We start from the raw sequence: 17332 nt of genomic DNA, 5'->3' as shown, positions 1-17332 counted from the left end.
GTGACTGCCCATTCACCCCAGCAGCCCCACACTCTAGGCCCCAGAAGAGGGACTGGAGCAGGGGCATAGCTGCCCTGCCATGCCACATATTAAATGACCAGCCACAAAAACTGGAAGAAGAGACCACTCTGGAGTTTGAAGAGGGACTACAGCAAAAGGGCCCTACAGATATCCCAGGAAAAGCAGTCCACTTTCATCGAAACTGAAGGCAAAGGAGAGCAATTACTGTGGATGAGAAATTGCTATTGCTCATAGCCAGGGTAGGTCACAGCTTGTCACTAAGCAGGAAAATGACACAGACACAATGTCCCCAGAAGATGGAGGGGATGAAGACCATGCTAGAAATCACAGACACCTCCAGTGTTCTCAGAGGCTTCACCTCTCCCATCTCTAGAGGCTCACAGGACCACCCCTCCTTATCAGCAAAATTAAGAGACCCAGCCCCACAAATTAACTATCTAGTTGCTCCCCGTACACCCACTATAGGGGGTGCTTATTTTGAGGCCACCAACCTTGAACCACACCTTTAAGAGTTGCAGCATTTACTATTGCATCAGATTCAAAGGCATTGGAGAATCCAAGTAGAAAAAGTGGGAACAGAGGGGCCCACTGGATCTGAGTTCTCAGATGAGGAGGAGAGAATGAGCAAGTATCTCAGTGCATGAGAGTCCAGAGAGCAGAGATTAAATGCAGTACATGGATTCACAGGCTTTGGAGTCAGGCAGACGTGGTTTGAAACCCAGTTACTCTGTCTTACTAGCTATGGGTGGCCTTGGGCAAGTCACTGGATCTAACCAAACTTCAAGTTCCTTTACCTGTAAAATAAGCACAGCAATACTACCCATTTCACTGGTCTCCAAGAACGAGAGGACATGCAGTATACCTTCCATAAATGGTAGCAATGAGAAGGATGGATGAGTTACTATTTGTCCATAAGCATCAGGATAAGAGATTTTTCTGATGCGTGTCTAAAACAGTAGACCCATATCTCAAGTCAATAATAGAGATACAAGTTTAATCATGTACCACCATGACCTAACCCTCCCCTCCCCACTTCACCCTGATCCTGCCAATCATCCATCATCTATGATCCCAACACAGATTTGGACCATGATCTTTTAAGGGCAAATATAAAGCAATTCAGCTGGAAACGGAAATGAGTCTGATATCCAGGCCCCACAGAAGGTCAAACCAGAAGACGAAGTTTGAATGAGTCAGTCCTATGCTGTAGCAGGCAGGGCGCATTCCTCTGGGTTCCGCAGGGAGAGAGCTGGAGAGGAACAGGCCATGCGGAACAACAGGCCTGAGCAGGAACAGAATTTAAGGTACCGTGAGGTAGGGAAGCGATTGGTGGAAACCATCCTTGACACCCGTCCTTGGATTTTAAAGAAAACATGTAATGCAACTCCAGGGTAGCCAAATGAGAGAGCCAGGACTTAGAGGGAAAAGCCCCAGTGTTTGCCCATTTCCTAAATCACAGGGAATATCCAAGAGGGGAAGGCAGCAGAATGGACCTGAAGGGCCCTGGGACTCCAGCCAGCACGGCTCAAAACCAGCGTTAGTTCTACTCCTAACTTGCTGGACGACGGGGAGCGGGGCAGTGAGCCATCTGTACCGCAAGGTCTACCCACTCATTTAGGGATAAGACAAACGGCCCTTCCCGAGTCATGAGCTTCAGAATTCACTGCTCAAGTATATTCAAGCACTCACTTTGCACAAAGGCACTGTGGCAGCCTTGTGGGCTAACACAAAGATGAGTCACACAGAACCCGCTCTGGAGAACAAATACTGCATCAGGAGAAACCGGACAAGCACATCAATGACAAAGGGAAGCAAGGACTGCCCTGGCAGTCCCATGGTTAAAGTTCGGTGCTTCCACTGCAGGAGGCACAGGTTCGATCCCTGCTGGGGCAACTAAAATCCCACAAGTCATGCTATGTGGCCAAAAAAGAATACTACTACTAATAATCGTTTTTAAAAAATAGACATATCAACAGATTATCCACAAAGCAGTGCCTCAAGTACCAGCACAGAAATGCACATAAACTCTGCTGACGGAAGAAGGAGAAAGTGTCACCTAGGGGACCCAGGCAGCTTTAAAGGAGTGACATTTTCGCTGTGTCTTGAATGATGACAACGCTTCTGCCAGGTGAGGAAGAGCCCTAAGGACATCTGGTACAAGCGTAGCAGCAAGGGACAGTGGAGTCCCCAGAGGACCTGGACCACACAAGGACCCTGGGCGTCCGCAGCAAGGGGTGGGCACACCCGGGCCCGGCCTGGAGCCCACCACGGAGACTCGGGACACCAAGTGAGAAACTACCCTTAAGATATACAAACTGCTAGGTGGTGCTGTGGCCGCAGGGGTCTACACAGCCAGAATGTTCATGAAGCATCGAGAAGCCAAAGAAGATGCTGGCTGTTTACAGAGAGCTTCAAGGACAGAAAGAGATGGGGAGAACGTGCTAGGAAGAAGGATGACACCTATCCCAACCCCTGAGAAGGGGGAAGAAACAAGGCCCCCAATAAATGTGGAGATAACTACCCGGATACGAAATGTTTCTAAAAGCAGAGGGGTGAATGCCAAGTCTAGAAACTGAGATGCCAGGGCTTAACTAGAAGGGAATCTTCCCCTGAGATTCCAGAACAGCAGCTCCCAGCTGGGGGCATTGTGTGGGGGCAGGGGGAGTCAGTGTTACCACCTGAGGGTTTTTCCCTTCCCCAAATTCCCTCCCCAAGGAAATCAGAATTAGGGAGGCTCCCCCAAACACAAGTTGGTTTTCAATTCCAAGCAACAGCAGCCTCCCTTTATGAACTGCTGCCATCAGGCACACACCCTGATTCTCCTGGCCCTCAGGAACAAGAGCAAGAGCTTCAACCAAACCCCCTTGTTGCCCTGGACGCCGACCCTGAGCCTGGCACCTAACCCAGACAACCTAGGAAAGTAGATTTTCCAAGGCATAGCTTACAGTCTCACATAACAAGTGTGAGTCTCTAATTCTCAAAGCAGCTGGCCTTTCGGAGAGCAGGGCCTCCTGCATGACCCTGTCCCTCAGGGATCCCTAACCCAGAGCCCAGGGGGGCCCCTCTGCACCCCCACCCCACCCCAGATCCCTGCCTTCCCTTCTAAGGAGCCTCCACCAGGGAGGCCTGAGAAACTCATCCAACCAGTTTACAGGTGGGAGGAGAGCAGCTTTGTCCCTCAGCTAAGCAGTTACACACACGCAGAGGGGGCAGCTGTCACCAAACCCTAGATTCTGGGGCAGGTGGGTCCACATGGGCATGGCCCAGGTAGCAGTCCTGTTCCTGGAAAAGCCAGGCCTTGATTCAGGGCTGAAACTCAAGGCAGGGCAGGGCAGCAACCTGCCCCTGACCTCCCGGCTTCTGCAGCCCGGAGCTCTGGGAGGGGTGGACAAGGCCCCGGCCTGGCGGTGTCCACCAGGGGAAGAGTCCAGGTCAGGGACAACATCCTTCCACCTGCCCAACCTGCCACCACCCCTAGATTTTATCTAAAATAACCACCCTCTGTGGATTCTGGGAAAAGGAAACTTCCGGAAAAAGTGGGAGATTAACTCTGCTTTTCCCAGGGTGCGCTGGGTCCCTCTACAAAGAGCCCCTTCCCTAATCGCCCAACTCCGAGTGTTCAGAGATCACAAGACCCTCCGAAGCCCCTCGCAGAACCACGTGCAGTAACTCAAAGAGGAACACAGGATTCTCGCTCTCGCCCGGCCTCAATGGACACATCCCCCGGAAGAAGCCTGGGCAAGATTTTAAAAAGGGACCAACTCAACCTGTCCTCAGTTTCTGAAGGCCCAAGGGAGAAATTTACCTTTCGCCCCAAAGCCTGTGGCCAGCCGGGTTTCATGGCAGAGTCTGGCAAGACTCAGAGGCCTTTGACAGTGCTGCTTCTGCCCCATTCGCACCCCCTGGCCTGGCCAGCCGGGTACCTACCGCTTTCCTCAAAAGCGCTCCCATCTGAGCACCAGGAAGGCTGCGTGGGGCCCGGGAGCCGCATTCGGCCCTGGCAGCCGAGCAGTTAACAGGCTTGGGGCGAGCAGAGAGCTGCCACCAACAGCCTCGGGAATTAAAGCGCCCGCCGCCTCCTGCAAAACCTCTTCAATAAACGTCCTATTCAGAATCAGTTGCGCGTGTGGGTCATACTTTCTGCATTTCTTTCATTCCTGATGCCCGGGGGGCCTCCTAACAGAGGAAATGGAGCTTCCCACCCCAACTCAGCCAGGCCAGGTGAGCGCCACCAACCGCTGAGGACGCGCAAGTGTCTCCAGCAATTCAAGACTGGGGACGCTAACTGCAGGAAGTCAAATAGTGAAGACACTTGAACAAAGCCGGAGCATTCACCAGCACAACAATAACCCATTTATGTGGCTCCTCCCCCACCTCAGGCCCTCAAAGCCTAAGGACATTAACCCTTACAACAGCCAGAGACAGAGGGGAGAGACGGCTGCAGCGGTTGGGAGTTATTTCCCTGTTTTACAGATCAGGAAACTGAGGCACAAGTGGCTCCCAAGATGCCGGGCTGGAATAACCTCAATAGCAGGCAATGTGGTAATAAACACATTCTCTCTGAGCTCTCCCTACCACGACCGTTTGTGTGCTAAGTCGCTTCAGTTGTGTCTGACTCTGCGAGTCCATGGACTGTAGCCTGCCAGGTTCCTCTGTCCACGGGATTCTTCAGGCAAGAATATTGGAGGGGGTTGCCATTCCCTTCTCCAGGGGATCGAACCTGAGTCTCCTGCGTTGCAGGCGGATTCTTTACCACTAAGCCACCGGGGAAGCCAGTGAGGCGGAGCTATTTACTCGCCAAAAGCCGTGCAGCAGGAAAGCCAGGGTTTGCCGGAATTCCGGTGCTCGTCACTATTCCTCACCCCCAACATCAGTGGGGCCAACAGATACAGCCAAAGACGGATGGAAAGGTGCCAACGCTGCCCACCTCGTGGGAACGCCTTCTGGCACTTTCTGCCCTTTTACAAGTAACACTATGCTCAGAACAAGTTCCTACAGCGTGGAGCAAACCTCAGAAGGAGGCCAACATGGAGTCGGCTGGGAATTCATAACCTGCCCATTGATGCCTCCAGAAACCACTTCTGTGTCAACATGTGACCCAGGGGCCAGCACACAGGTTGCCCTCTCTACCTCAAGCTCACAGCAGGAGTTCTAATCCACACAGCTGACTCAGGGAATGGGCACGTGTCCTAACTTGTTTTCTGTGTGTGCTGCCTTCTTTACTCAGTCACAGCCTCCTGAAGGTTAAGGAGCAGATCTTCCCAGGGTTTTGTGCATTTTCTTCCCCCATGGCTTCTGATGCTCCAGTCCCTACTACTGATTTTAGCAGCTGTAAGACTCATGCCAGAAGAAAGCTGAAGCACACAGGAAGGATGGTATTTTCTGGACTCTTGTAACGGGAGAAAGAGAGATCTCCAGTGGAGATACAGAAAAAGGTTTGGGGATGGAGAGGCAAACCTCTTCTCTGCTGCCTGGTCAGGCTCAGCCCAGCGGAAGGTTGCATCATCAGGGCTCAGATAACTTCCATCTAAAAACAGGACTACTCACAAATATTTGTTGACAGTATAAACCACACGCCAGGTTCTGGGAACACAGCAGTGAATAAGACAAATCCTTACTATCATGGAACTTACACTCCAATATGGAAGACGGCCACAAAAGGTAGACAAATATCTAATATATTCCTGGACAGTGTTAAGTGTTATGAAAAAGATGAAAAAGAGAAAAGGCAGTATGGGGGTGGACAGTGTTAGTTAGGGAGGCCTGGGAAGGCTCTGTAAAGGTGACTCTTGGCAGACACCTGTATGACAGGAAGCAGCCAGACATACAAAGTTCCTCTGCCAATCTTTTCCTCTGCCCCACCTGAGCGACTGAACTGAACTGAGACCTCATCATCATAGTAAAGTAAAAGTGAAAGTCGCTCAGTCGTGTCCGACTCTTTGCAACCCCATGGACTATATAGTCCATGGAATTCTCCAGGCCAGAATACTGGAGTGGGCAGCCTTTCCCTTCTCCGGGGGATCTTCCCAATCCAGGGATCAAGCCCAGGTTACCCACATTGCAGACAGATTCTTTACCAGCTGAGCCACAAGGGAAGCCCATCATCATAGTAAGTGCAGACTTATGATGCTTTTAAGCATTCCACTATTTCTCAGTATAAAAATTACTAACCACACAATAAAACAAACCATGACAAGCAAGTCAGAAGATGAAAGAAATTGATACTACAAAAACTAGGAATAAAAGAAAAATCTGAAAAAGACTTTGAAAAAGTACTCAGTTCAGTTCAGTTCAGTCGCTCAGTCGTGTCCAACTCTTTGCGACCCCATGAATCGCAGCACACCAGGCCTCCCTGTCCATCACCATCTCCCAGAGTTCACTCAAACCCACATCCATCATGTCGGTGATGCCATCCAGCCATCTCATCCTCTGTTGTCCCCTTCTCCTCCTGCCCTCAATCCCTCCCAGCATCAGAGTCTTTTCCAATGAGTCAACACTTCGCATGAGGTGGCCAAAGTACTGGAGTTTCAGCTTTAGCATCATTCCTTCCAAAGAACTAAATGGAAATAAAATAGTTGACCTTTGAACAATACGGGGCTTCGGGGCAGTAGAAATCCATGTATAACTTTACACCAGCCCTCTGTATCCATGATTTCTCATCTACAGGATCAACAAGCTGCAGATTGTGTGCTAATGCTGTTACCATTTACTCGCTGTATCCGACTCTTTTGAGACTCCCTGAGCCCGCCAGGTTTCTCTGTCCATGGGATTTCCCAGACCAGAATACTAGAATAGATTGCCATTTTCTTCTCCAGGGGATCTTCCCAAATCAGCAATCAAATACGCACCTCCCGCACTGGCAGGCAGATTCTTTGCTACTGAGCCCCGTGTAGTACTATAGTACATATTTATTGAAAAAAAATCCACATATAACTGAACCCACACATTTCATATCCAGATTTTTCAAGGGTTAATTGTATACAATATTGACATGTTAAACCCAATAGTTAAGTTAAGAAAATTATCACCGACTCAATGGACGTGAGTCTGAGTGAACTCCGGGAGTTGGTGATGGACAGGGAGGCCTGGCGTGCTGTGATTCATGGGGTCGCAAAGAGTCAGACACGACTGACAGACTGAACTGAACTGAAAGAAAGAATTAGTGAAATGGGAGAAAAAAAAAACTGAGGAAATTATCCTGAAATAGATGTAAAGAGTAAGATAGAAAATATGAACATTAAGAGACAAGATCCAGGGCTTCTCTGGTGGTCTAGTGGTTAAGAATCTGCCTGCCAATGCAGGGGACGTGGGTTCGATCCCTGGTCTAGGAGGACCCCACATGCCATGGAGCAACTAAACCCATGTGCCTACTGAGCCCGCACTGTAGAGCCCATGAGCCCCAGCTACTGAAGCCCACACACCTAGAGCCCATGCTTCGAAGCAAGAGAAGCCCCTGCTCTCCGCAACTAGAGAAAGCCTGTGTGCAGCAATGAAGACTCAGGACAAATAAAAATTTTTTAAAAAGTAAATAAATAAATCTTTAAAAAAAAGAGAGAGAGAGAGAGACAAGATCCAAAGAGTTCCAGAGGAAGAAAAGGAAAAGAATTAAGGGAGAGGCAATTTTCAAAGACAGAATATATATGAATTTTCCAGAACTGAACATATCGACATCTGTCCTCATATTGAAAGCACAACTAAGTTAAATTTTTTAAAAGTCCACATTTAGACCTATCATACATAGTATAAATGCAGATCATCAAAGACAAAAAAGAACATCTTAAAGGATTATAAGGAAATACTATGAACAAACATATGCTAATGAATTAGATAACTTTGATGCCATTCCTAGACAAATTCCTAGAATGACATAAACCAATGAGGATTTGGGAAGGAACAGAAAATCTGAAGAGATCTGTTAACAAGCAAAGAGCCTGAATTAATAATTTTTAAACTTCCAATAAAGAAAAGCCCAGGACTCTGTGGCTTCACTGGTGAATTTACCAAACATTTAAAGAATTAACAGCAATTCTTCACAAACTCTTCCAAAAATCAGAAGAGGAAAGAACACTTCCTACACATTCTATGAGGCCTGATAAAAGACCAAACAGAATATCACAAGGGGGAAAAAAAGCTACAGGCCAGCATCCCTTATAAATGTGGCTATAAAAATCCTCAATAATACACTAACAAACTGAATCCAGCAACATATAAAAAGGAATATACACTATGACCATGTGAATTTATCCCAGAAATACAGGATTGGGTTAACATCCAAAACCAAAAATAAATTAATATAATTTTAGATATTAATAGAATAAAATACAAAAACCATCTGGTCACCTTAATAGACCCAGAAAAAAACATTTGACAAAATCTGACACCCTTCAATGATAAAAACACCACACAAGCTAGGAATAGAAGGGAACATCATCAGTCTTATAAAGAACATACAAAAAACCCCACAGATACTTCATCTCAATGGAGAAAGAAGAAATGTTTTCCCCCTAAGATCAGGAATAAGACAAGAATTTCCCCTCATGACACTTCTATTCAACATCGTACTGGAGTTCTAGCCAGGAAAATTAGGCAAGAAAAAGATATAAAAGACATTCAGATTGAAAAGGAAGAAGTAAAAATATTTCTAGTTGGCTTAAAACTCAACATTCAGAAAACTAAGATCATGGCATCCGGGCCATCACTTCATGGGAAATAGATGGGGAAACAATGGCAACAGAGAGAGACTTTATTTGGGGGGGCTCTAAAATCACTACATATGGTGACTGCAGTCATGAAATTAAAAGACACTTGCTTCTTGGAAGAAAAGTTATGACCAACCTAGACAGCATGTTAAAAACAGAGACATTACTTTGCCAACAAAGACCCATCTAGTCAAAGCTATGGTTTTTTCCAGTGGTCATGTATGGATGCGAGAGTTGGACTATAAAGAAAGCTGAGTGCTGAAGAATTGATGCTTTTGAACTGTGGTGTTGGAAAAGACTCTTGAGAGTTCCTTGGACTGCAAGGAGATCCAACCAGTCCATCCTAAAGGAAATCAGTCCTGATAATTCATTGGAAGGACTGATGCTGAAGCTGAAACTCCAATATTCTGGCCACCTGATGCAAAGAACTGACTCATTGGAAAAGACCCTGCTGCTGGGAAAGATTGAAGGCAGGAGAAGAAGGGGACATCAGAGGATGAGATGGTTGGATGGCATCACCAACTCTACGGACATAAGTTTGAGTAAGCTCCAGGAGTTGGTGATGGACAGGGAGGCCTGGTGTGCTGCAGTCCATGGGGTCACAAAGAGTCGGAGACGACTGAGCAACTGAACTGAACTAAATTCATAGATGACATGATCTTATATATATAGAAAATCTTAAGAAATTCACTAATGAAACAATTAATGGACTCCACTAATGAAAGAGTCTAGTAAGATGGAAGGATATAAGAACAATACACAAAAATCAATTGTGGTCCTATATACTGCTGCTGCTGCTGCTAAGTCACTTCAGTCGTGTCCGACTCTGTGCGACCCCAGAGACGGCAGCCCACCAGACTCCCCCGTCCCTGGGAATCTCCAGGCAAGAAGACTGGAGTGGGCTGCCATTTCCTTCTCCAATGCATGAAAGTGAAAAGTGAAAGTGAAGTCGCTCAGTCCTGTCCGACTCTTAGTGACCCCATGGACTGCAATCCACCAGGGTCCTCCACCCATGGGATTTTCCAGGCAAGAGTACTGGAGTGGGGTGCCATCGCCTTCTCCGTCCTATATACTAGTAGCACACAATCCAAAATGCAATGAAGGGAAATGCCCTGGTGGTCCAGTGATTGGTACTCTACACTTTCATTGCCAAGGGAAGGGGTTTAACTCCTGATGGGAGAACTAGGATCCTGCAAATTGAGTGGCTTACCCTCTCCCCCCAAGAAACAAAACAATCCCATTTATAACAGCTTCACAAAGCATTGAAAATTTTGGAATATATTTAACAAAAGGAATCTAAGAATTGTATATGGGAAGCTACAAAACACTTGAAAGAAACTAAAGACCTGAATAAATGGAAGGACATCGCATGTTCATAGATCAGAACACTTAACACTCTTAAAGTTAGAGATACTCAGTAAATTGATCTACAGACTCAATGCGATCTATTTCAAAATTCAAGCTGGCATTTTTGTAGAAATTGACAAGACGATCATAAAATTTGCATGGAAAAGCAAAGGAGCCAGAATAGCTAAAACAATCTTGAAAAAGAACAAAGTTGGAAGACTCACAGTTCCCAACTTCAAAACTGATTACAAAGCTATAGTTACCAAGACTGTACTGACATATAGATAGACATATAGATTAATGCAACAGAACTGAGAGTACAGAAATAAAACTTCACATTTATAGTCAACTGATTTTCATTAAGGGTACCAAAACCATTCAATAGGGAAAGAATAGTCTTTTCAACAATGTTAGCACAGCATAAGAATGAATCTGCATATCTAGTTCATATCATGCACAAAAATTAAGTCAAAATGGATCACAGACCTAAATATAAAAGCTAAAACTATAAAACTCCTAAAAGGAAATATAGAGGTAAATTTTGTGAGCTTGGGCAAGCAGTGGTTTCTTAGATACAATGGGAAAAGCACAAGCAACAAAAAAATAGATAAATTGGACTTCATCCAGATTTAAAACTTATGTTTCAAAGACACTATAAAGAAAATGAGACTAGATCATGTTACAATGTATACAAATATTGAATCATTAAGTTGTACATTTGAAACTAATAATAATATATCAATTACACATCATTTTTGAAAAATTTTTAAAAGAGAGACAGTGAAAAGATAAATCACAGAATGGGAGCAAATATTTGTAAACCTGATAATAGACTTGTATCCAGACTATATAAAGAACCCTTACAATAACAATAAAATAACCCAATTTTAACATAGGCAACAATTTGAATAGATATTTCTCCAAAAAAATATACAAATGGCCAATAAGCACAAGAAAAAATGCTCAACATCATTAGTCATTAGGAAAATGCAAATCAAAATCACAATTAAATCTATTTCATACTCACTCTAAGATGGCTAAAATCAAAACCATGTTCAATAACAAGTGTTGGAGAAGATAAAGAGAAATTAGAACTCATATATTGCTGGTAAGAAATAGTGTAGCCTATTTAGAAAACAATTTAACAATTCCACAAAAAGTTAACTTATAAATAATAATCTCCCAGTAGGTCATATAGAAGCTAGGAGATCTATATGCTGCGCACAATAAGTTGTACACAATTGTTCATAGCAGTTTTATAATACAAAAAAAGTGGAAACAGCTCAAATGTCTATCAACTGATAAATGGATAAACAAAACGTAGTAAACCCATATAATGGAATGAAAAATGAAGAACTGATAACCTGCCACAACATTGATGAAAACATTATGTTAAATGAAAAGGCTAGTCAACAGAACGATACATTGTATGAACTCATTTATGTAAAAGGTCCAGAACAGGCAAATCTAGAAAGATAAAAGCAGACTAGTGATTGCCTGGGGCTAGTGGATAGGGGAAATGGCTGCAAAAAGTAGTTTCTTTTAATAAACCGTGATAATAAAAATGGTTTAGATAGCAGGCTTTCCAGTTGGCACCAGTGGTAAAGAACCTGCCTGCTAATGCAAGAGATTTAAGAGACTTGAGTTTGATCCCTGGGTCAGGAAGATTCCCTGGAGAAGGGCATGGCAACCCACTGCAGAATTCTTGCCTGGAAAATCTCATGGACAGAAGATCCTGGTGGGCTATAGTCCATAGTGTCTCAAAAGAGGTGGACATGACTGAGGCCACTAAGCACACACGATTAGACAGCAGAGGGAACTCCCTGGTGGTCCAGTGGTTAGGACTCTGCACTCTCACTGCCGAGGGCCTGTATTTGATCCCTGGTTGAGAACTAAGATCCCACAAGCTGAGCAGCAGGGCCAAAAGAGAAAAAAAAAGATTACATAGCAGGGATAGTTATACAATTCTGTGCTTATATATTAAAAAATGGGTAAATTTTAAGATATGGGAAATATATCTCATAAAGCTATCGAATCAACTCTTGAAAAGTAAAAAGTCAAAAAAAAAAAAAAAGTAAGAAGTCAGCAGGAAAAGTATAGACTGCTTAATAACTAGCACTGGGAAAACTGGCTATTTCTCTGGAAAAAATAAAATCAGTTCCATCTTACAAGGCTGAGCGGTTCTCAACCTTGGCTGAACATAAAAGTTACCTGGCCCATTTCATGACCATGCCTGGGCCCTACCCCAAGATATTTTCATTTTATTGGGCTGATCTGAAATGAAGCTCAGACATTTTAAAAAGCAAATAGTACTATTTTAAAACGCTCCTCATGAGGCTTTAATATGTAGCCAGAGAGAAGAACCATTGTCACATACAGAAAATACACTCCAGATGAATTTAAAATGTTAAGAGTAGAAGCAAAACTTAAAAAAAAAAAAATGTATAAAATCAGAATATGAAGGGGCTTCCCTGGTGGTCCAGTGGTTAAGAATCCACCTTCCAATGCAGGCCTTCGAGGGCTTTCCTGGTGGCTCAGTGGTAAAGAATCTTCCTGCCAATGCAGGAGACACGGGTTCAATCTCTGATCCAGGAAGATCCCACATACCGAGGAGCAACAAAGCCTGAGGGCGACAACTACTGAGCCTGTGCTCTAGAGCCAGGGAGCCACAACTGCTGAGCCCACGTGCTTGCACTGCTGAAGCCTGCGTGCTCAAGACACACCACAGTGAGAAGCTCACACACTGCAGCTGCAGAGCAGCGCCTACTCACCACTGCTAGAGAAAAGCCCGCGCAGCATGAAGACACAGCAAGGCCAAAAATACATAAATAAAATTATATATTAAAAGAGCGAGAAGACCTCCAGCTACAACAAAGAGCACACATACTACAACAAAGACTCAGTGCAGTAAAAAAAAAAAACTTTAAATAAAAAAAGATTTTTTAAGAACCCATTTAATAAAAACCAGGGTAGGAAAAGATTTCTCGATATGAACAAAAGACCGGCCAATGTGACAACATTAAAATTTAAATTTCCCTATGAAAAATAACTTTAGTAAAGTTAAAACAATCCAGAGCTATACGTAATGAATAAAACCCACAAAAGATTATGAATCTGCCTGCAATGCAGGAAATCCAGGTTCAATACCTGAGTCAGAAAGATCCCCTAGAGGAGGAAATGGAAACCCCCTCCAGTATTCTTGACTGAAGAATCCCATGGACAGAGGAAACTGATGGGCTACAGTTCATAGGGTCACGAAGAGTCGGACAACACTGAGCAACTAATTCTTTCACTTTGTTTCATTTAACACATATACATAGACTTTTTTTTAAATTCCTAAAAATCAGCAAGAAAACGGCAACTAAAACTCTGAAAAAGTACTGAGAACCTGTAACTTGTCAAAGTGTGGGGAACTAGGAGCAAGAAAACAAAGGGTAGAGACTTTTCACTACATTACATTCTGGGGCTTGAATCACGTGGATGTATTACTTGGTTTAATTTTTTTTTTTTTTTAATGCAAAAGGCAAAAACCTCACAGAATTATAAACATGGACAGGCAATAAACATAAAAAATGCTCATCCCTATCTTCAATCAAAAGTGCTAACTTTAAGGGGCAGTTTATAAAATAATTTTAAAATTACATCTACTAGATTACAAGACACAATCCAAATGTTAGTGAAATAGGGGCTCTTGTGTTTCTGGAAAGAATGTATACTGATTCACAAATCATGCAGCGACATTATTTGGCAGTATCTTGAAAAGCACAATTTATAACCCCATAATCCTACCACTGACATACATGGTAGAAAAGATTGACACATGGATGATAAACACAGGATACTGGTGAGAAAAATGGAAACAATCTAAGTCTGTCCATAAGGAAGCTATACTATAATTATATGACAGACTCCATGTAACAGTTCAGGGAATAAACTAGATTTAAATATTTCAACATGGATAAATCTAGACAACAATGTGTATTCAATACGATGCTATACATGTCAAAATCAAAACAACAGGAAACTATAAATCACTTACAGACAACAGTAAAAAGTATGAAGACATGCACAGACATGATAAACACCATATTCAAGAGAATGTTACTTCTGGGGAGGGAGGAAAGAGAAAGCAATTAGAAAAGAAAGCATTGACTGCATCTGTTTAACATTCTATCTCTATAATAAATGACAGAAATAAATTGGAGAAAATTACCATTTGCCAGATCTGGATGGTGAGAAGACAGGAGTAGGTGCTCCTCCGCAGGGGCGGGCCGCACCATCCTGGACACGACTGGAACAACCAGCGTGGAGGCTGAGCAGCACAGCACAGCACCCTTCAGCAGCATCCAGAACCCAAACAAAGGAGCAAAGGCTCCTGATGGAAAGAGGTCTGGGATTTTTGAAATTGCAGCCCCTCCCTAACAGTTTCTGGCCTCGGAAATGTTGTGCGGCACTCAGGTAGAAGCTTAAAAAATGTAAATGTATTAAAGGCATTCTTGTTTCCACTGAGGCAAGCGCTCTCTGGGATAACTGGCAGTCTGCTATGGGTGGAGCTGAATTAAGTTTGGGCCCATCCTAACTCCACAGTAACACAGTAAAACCTTGACCAGCTGGAACCCCTGCAGAGAGAGCTATCCAAAAGGCACGTTTTTTAAGAGTGTGCCCAGTTTCCAAAGAGTCTGGGGTAGAGCTCAGAGCATGTGCTCTAGAGTCATCTAGAAGTTCAGACCTCATCTCTGCTAAGTCTTAGCTGAGATCCCAGAAAAGTGACCTACCTTGTGTGAGTGGATTCAGTTTCCTCATCTGTAGTTGAGGGTACCACCACCTACTATGCCTTGTTGAGAAGATTAGCGATATTACCTAAGAGTCAACACTTAAAAAATTGTCGTCAATCTGACTGGGACATCTTTCAAAAACACGTTACACTCTTCCTTCCCTCCCCTCCTAAATAGCCAAGGAAATATCATTTAACCTCCGCTTGATGACTCAGGGTCACAATTACCAGCAAAGCATCAATTATCAAAATGATGATGCCCCCAAAGGCCAAGGTGTGCCAAGCCACTCCCCCTACATAAATACTGACCCCTGGCTCTTACACTCACGCCTGTTTTCCATAGTGTCTTGTTCTCCACCCTCTCCATCAATTGTCAATTGCACTGTGGTCATTTTTCTTCTCTACATTGGTCTCTTTACACTCTTTCCTTTGCTGCTGCCTTTCAGTTGTGGGCTTAGAAATCAGATGACACAACTCCTACATAAAAGTTAAACAGGGTCTGAGGGAGCTGGTGTGAAAGAGAATGCAGGAACTTGAGTCCTGGTCGACCTGGAGACCTTCCTGGCTACTTGCAAATAAGCAAGGCCACTGGGTGGCCATGTTGTAAATACGGTAGAAAAGGGATTACAGGACATATTATGGGATGAACTATTTTCAAGACTGAAAGCATACTCTACTTTGGACACAACATGCAAGGGGCAAACTCTCAGCAGGCCTGGGAGGACTGGTCCCAGTGACCCGAGGCACCCTTTCACTGGTCCAGGCTGGAGGAATACAGAGCTGCCTGCCCCTGTACCACAGCTTCAACTTCTTAGAATCTTCTACTCTACTAGGACAGAGTAGAACGTTTGTGAAGAGTGTGAAAATTTCTCTAATTCCTAAAGTTTCATTCACAGTAGGGTTTTATTTATTCAACAAATGTTTACTGGACTCCTACTATGCAGCAAGCACTGGAGATGCAGCGATGCACAGGACAGACAGAGCCTGCAAGAATACTGGTTCCCTTTTCCTGTCAATAAATACTTGCCATCTATTGCTCAAGAATCTCTGACTTATACACATATGTGCACACACTCCTATATATATATAGACCAACATACACACACATAGTCTTGTGGCCTGGGGAGCAAAGTTTTTTAGAGCTTCCAGTACCTCCTGAGATCCCGTTACCATAGTGAAATAGACTTCACTCATCTAGCATCCCTCCCTCCATTCTCAGCCAAATTCCAGCAACAACTAGAGCAACCCTTAGTACCCTCAAAGTCTGTTTCCCAAAAGGCAACATGCGCAGTCGCCACCGTGCCCACTGGAACTTCATTCAAGTCCTATGGCCGGCCCCAGAGTCTGCTCAGCATGAAACAGAGTCTGAGAGTCCTTAAAAATCCGTTCCTTGAGCTTAAGCCAGGAGGCTTCCCTCCCCAGAGGCTAGCAAGAGAACTGTAAAAAGTCCCATTCTCTCTTGGGTGGCATTCCCAGATGGCAACAGTCCACCCAGGGCTAGGCTTGACCCCCACCACTGCCTTCTTCCTCTAACTCCATGGAACAAAAGCTGGAGCAGGTGAGATCGAGGAGCCCAGACTGTTCTCAGGATGAGACCCCAGCACAAGCTCAGAACACCCTGTGGTTTACACTGTTCTCCATGCTATATGGGAACAAAGAGGGCTCCAGCAGAGACCCTGCCTTCAGAGAACTGCTAATCAAAATAAGAACAGAGCAGAGACCCTGTTCACAAGGCCAGTCTATCCCAAACAGCCAACACCCAGAGGGGTGGCCATCAACTCTGGATGTACCTACTCTGGATCACAAACTAGTTAACCCTGCCCAGTTTTCATTCTCCTGACTTGAGGTCACCCAACATCACAAAATTGCTTGAGGCTGTTTAGGGCCCTCCCTGGAACTTCCTCTGAAGCCAGATTACACCTAGTTTTACCTGGTCTTCAGGCACCCACTGGTAGGCTCAGAAAGCTCCTTCACCTCAAGGGCCTCCCTGGCTGTCCTGTGCCTGAAACTGGGCTCTCAGAGGGCGCGGTCTGGCTGATGACCACTTCCCCAGCCCCCGCCCTCCACCGCCCATCGCTGCTTCCTGAGCCAGGCTCGGCCCCCAGGAAACCGCTCCCCACCGCTTTTGACAGCAGCTATCTTTGAGCTCAGGCACCTCCCTTTGAGGTCCTGATTCAGCTGAGAGGGGAAAAGACTCTTCAGATTGGCTGAGTGGAAGCAGAGCTGAGCGGAGTCCAGCCAGACTCAGCACTCAGTGTCTGTCTGTCTCTTCGTGTTACTTGAAATTCTGGTCCATGGTGGACCCTTCTTGAAACTTTTTCTGGGGCTGCCTGAGCCTCTGTGAGCACCCTCTGGCACCTCTGCAGGCTCTCCTCAAACAGCTCCACCCACCATCTGCCCAGCCTTCCCTGCCCCTCCCTCGATTTCACCAGCCTTTTCTCTCCCTCTCCCAGCGGAATTCATCTACAGACGTTGGGGGAGAGACAGTTAG

General features: G+C 44.9%; 1 protein-coding gene across 4 annotated transcripts in view; it reads right to left on the bottom strand.

The window, feature by feature from the left end:
- The window catches only part of PLEKHG3 (pleckstrin homology and RhoGEF domain containing G3), a 46761-nt gene that overhangs the window by 25706 nt on the left and 3723 nt on the right, over positions 1–17332 (bottom strand). The window contains exon 1 of one of the 4 annotated variants that reach the window (XM_070797706.1): positions 3949–6245. The exons of 1 other annotated variant lie outside the window; for it this stretch is intronic. In XM_070797706.1, coding sequence (XP_070653807.1) covers positions 3949–3972 — 24 coding nt within the window. In that variant the 5' untranslated portion in view covers positions 3973–6245. Of the gene's footprint in view, positions 1–3948; positions 6246–17332 lie in introns of those variants that run through there. 2 more of the 4 variants (XM_070797708.1, XM_070797709.1) reach the window with 2 other exon arrangements.

The sequence above is a fragment of the Bos indicus genome, chromosome 10 (genome assembly GCF_029378745.1).
Source record: "Bos indicus isolate NIAB-ARS_2022 breed Sahiwal x Tharparkar chromosome 10, NIAB-ARS_B.indTharparkar_mat_pri_1.0, whole genome shotgun sequence".
In the NCBI taxonomy this organism is placed as follows: Eukaryota; Metazoa; Chordata; class Mammalia; order Artiodactyla; family Bovidae; genus Bos; species Bos indicus.
Note: the sequence above shows the minus strand (reverse complement) of the source record. Positions and strands in the feature narration are given on the sequence as shown.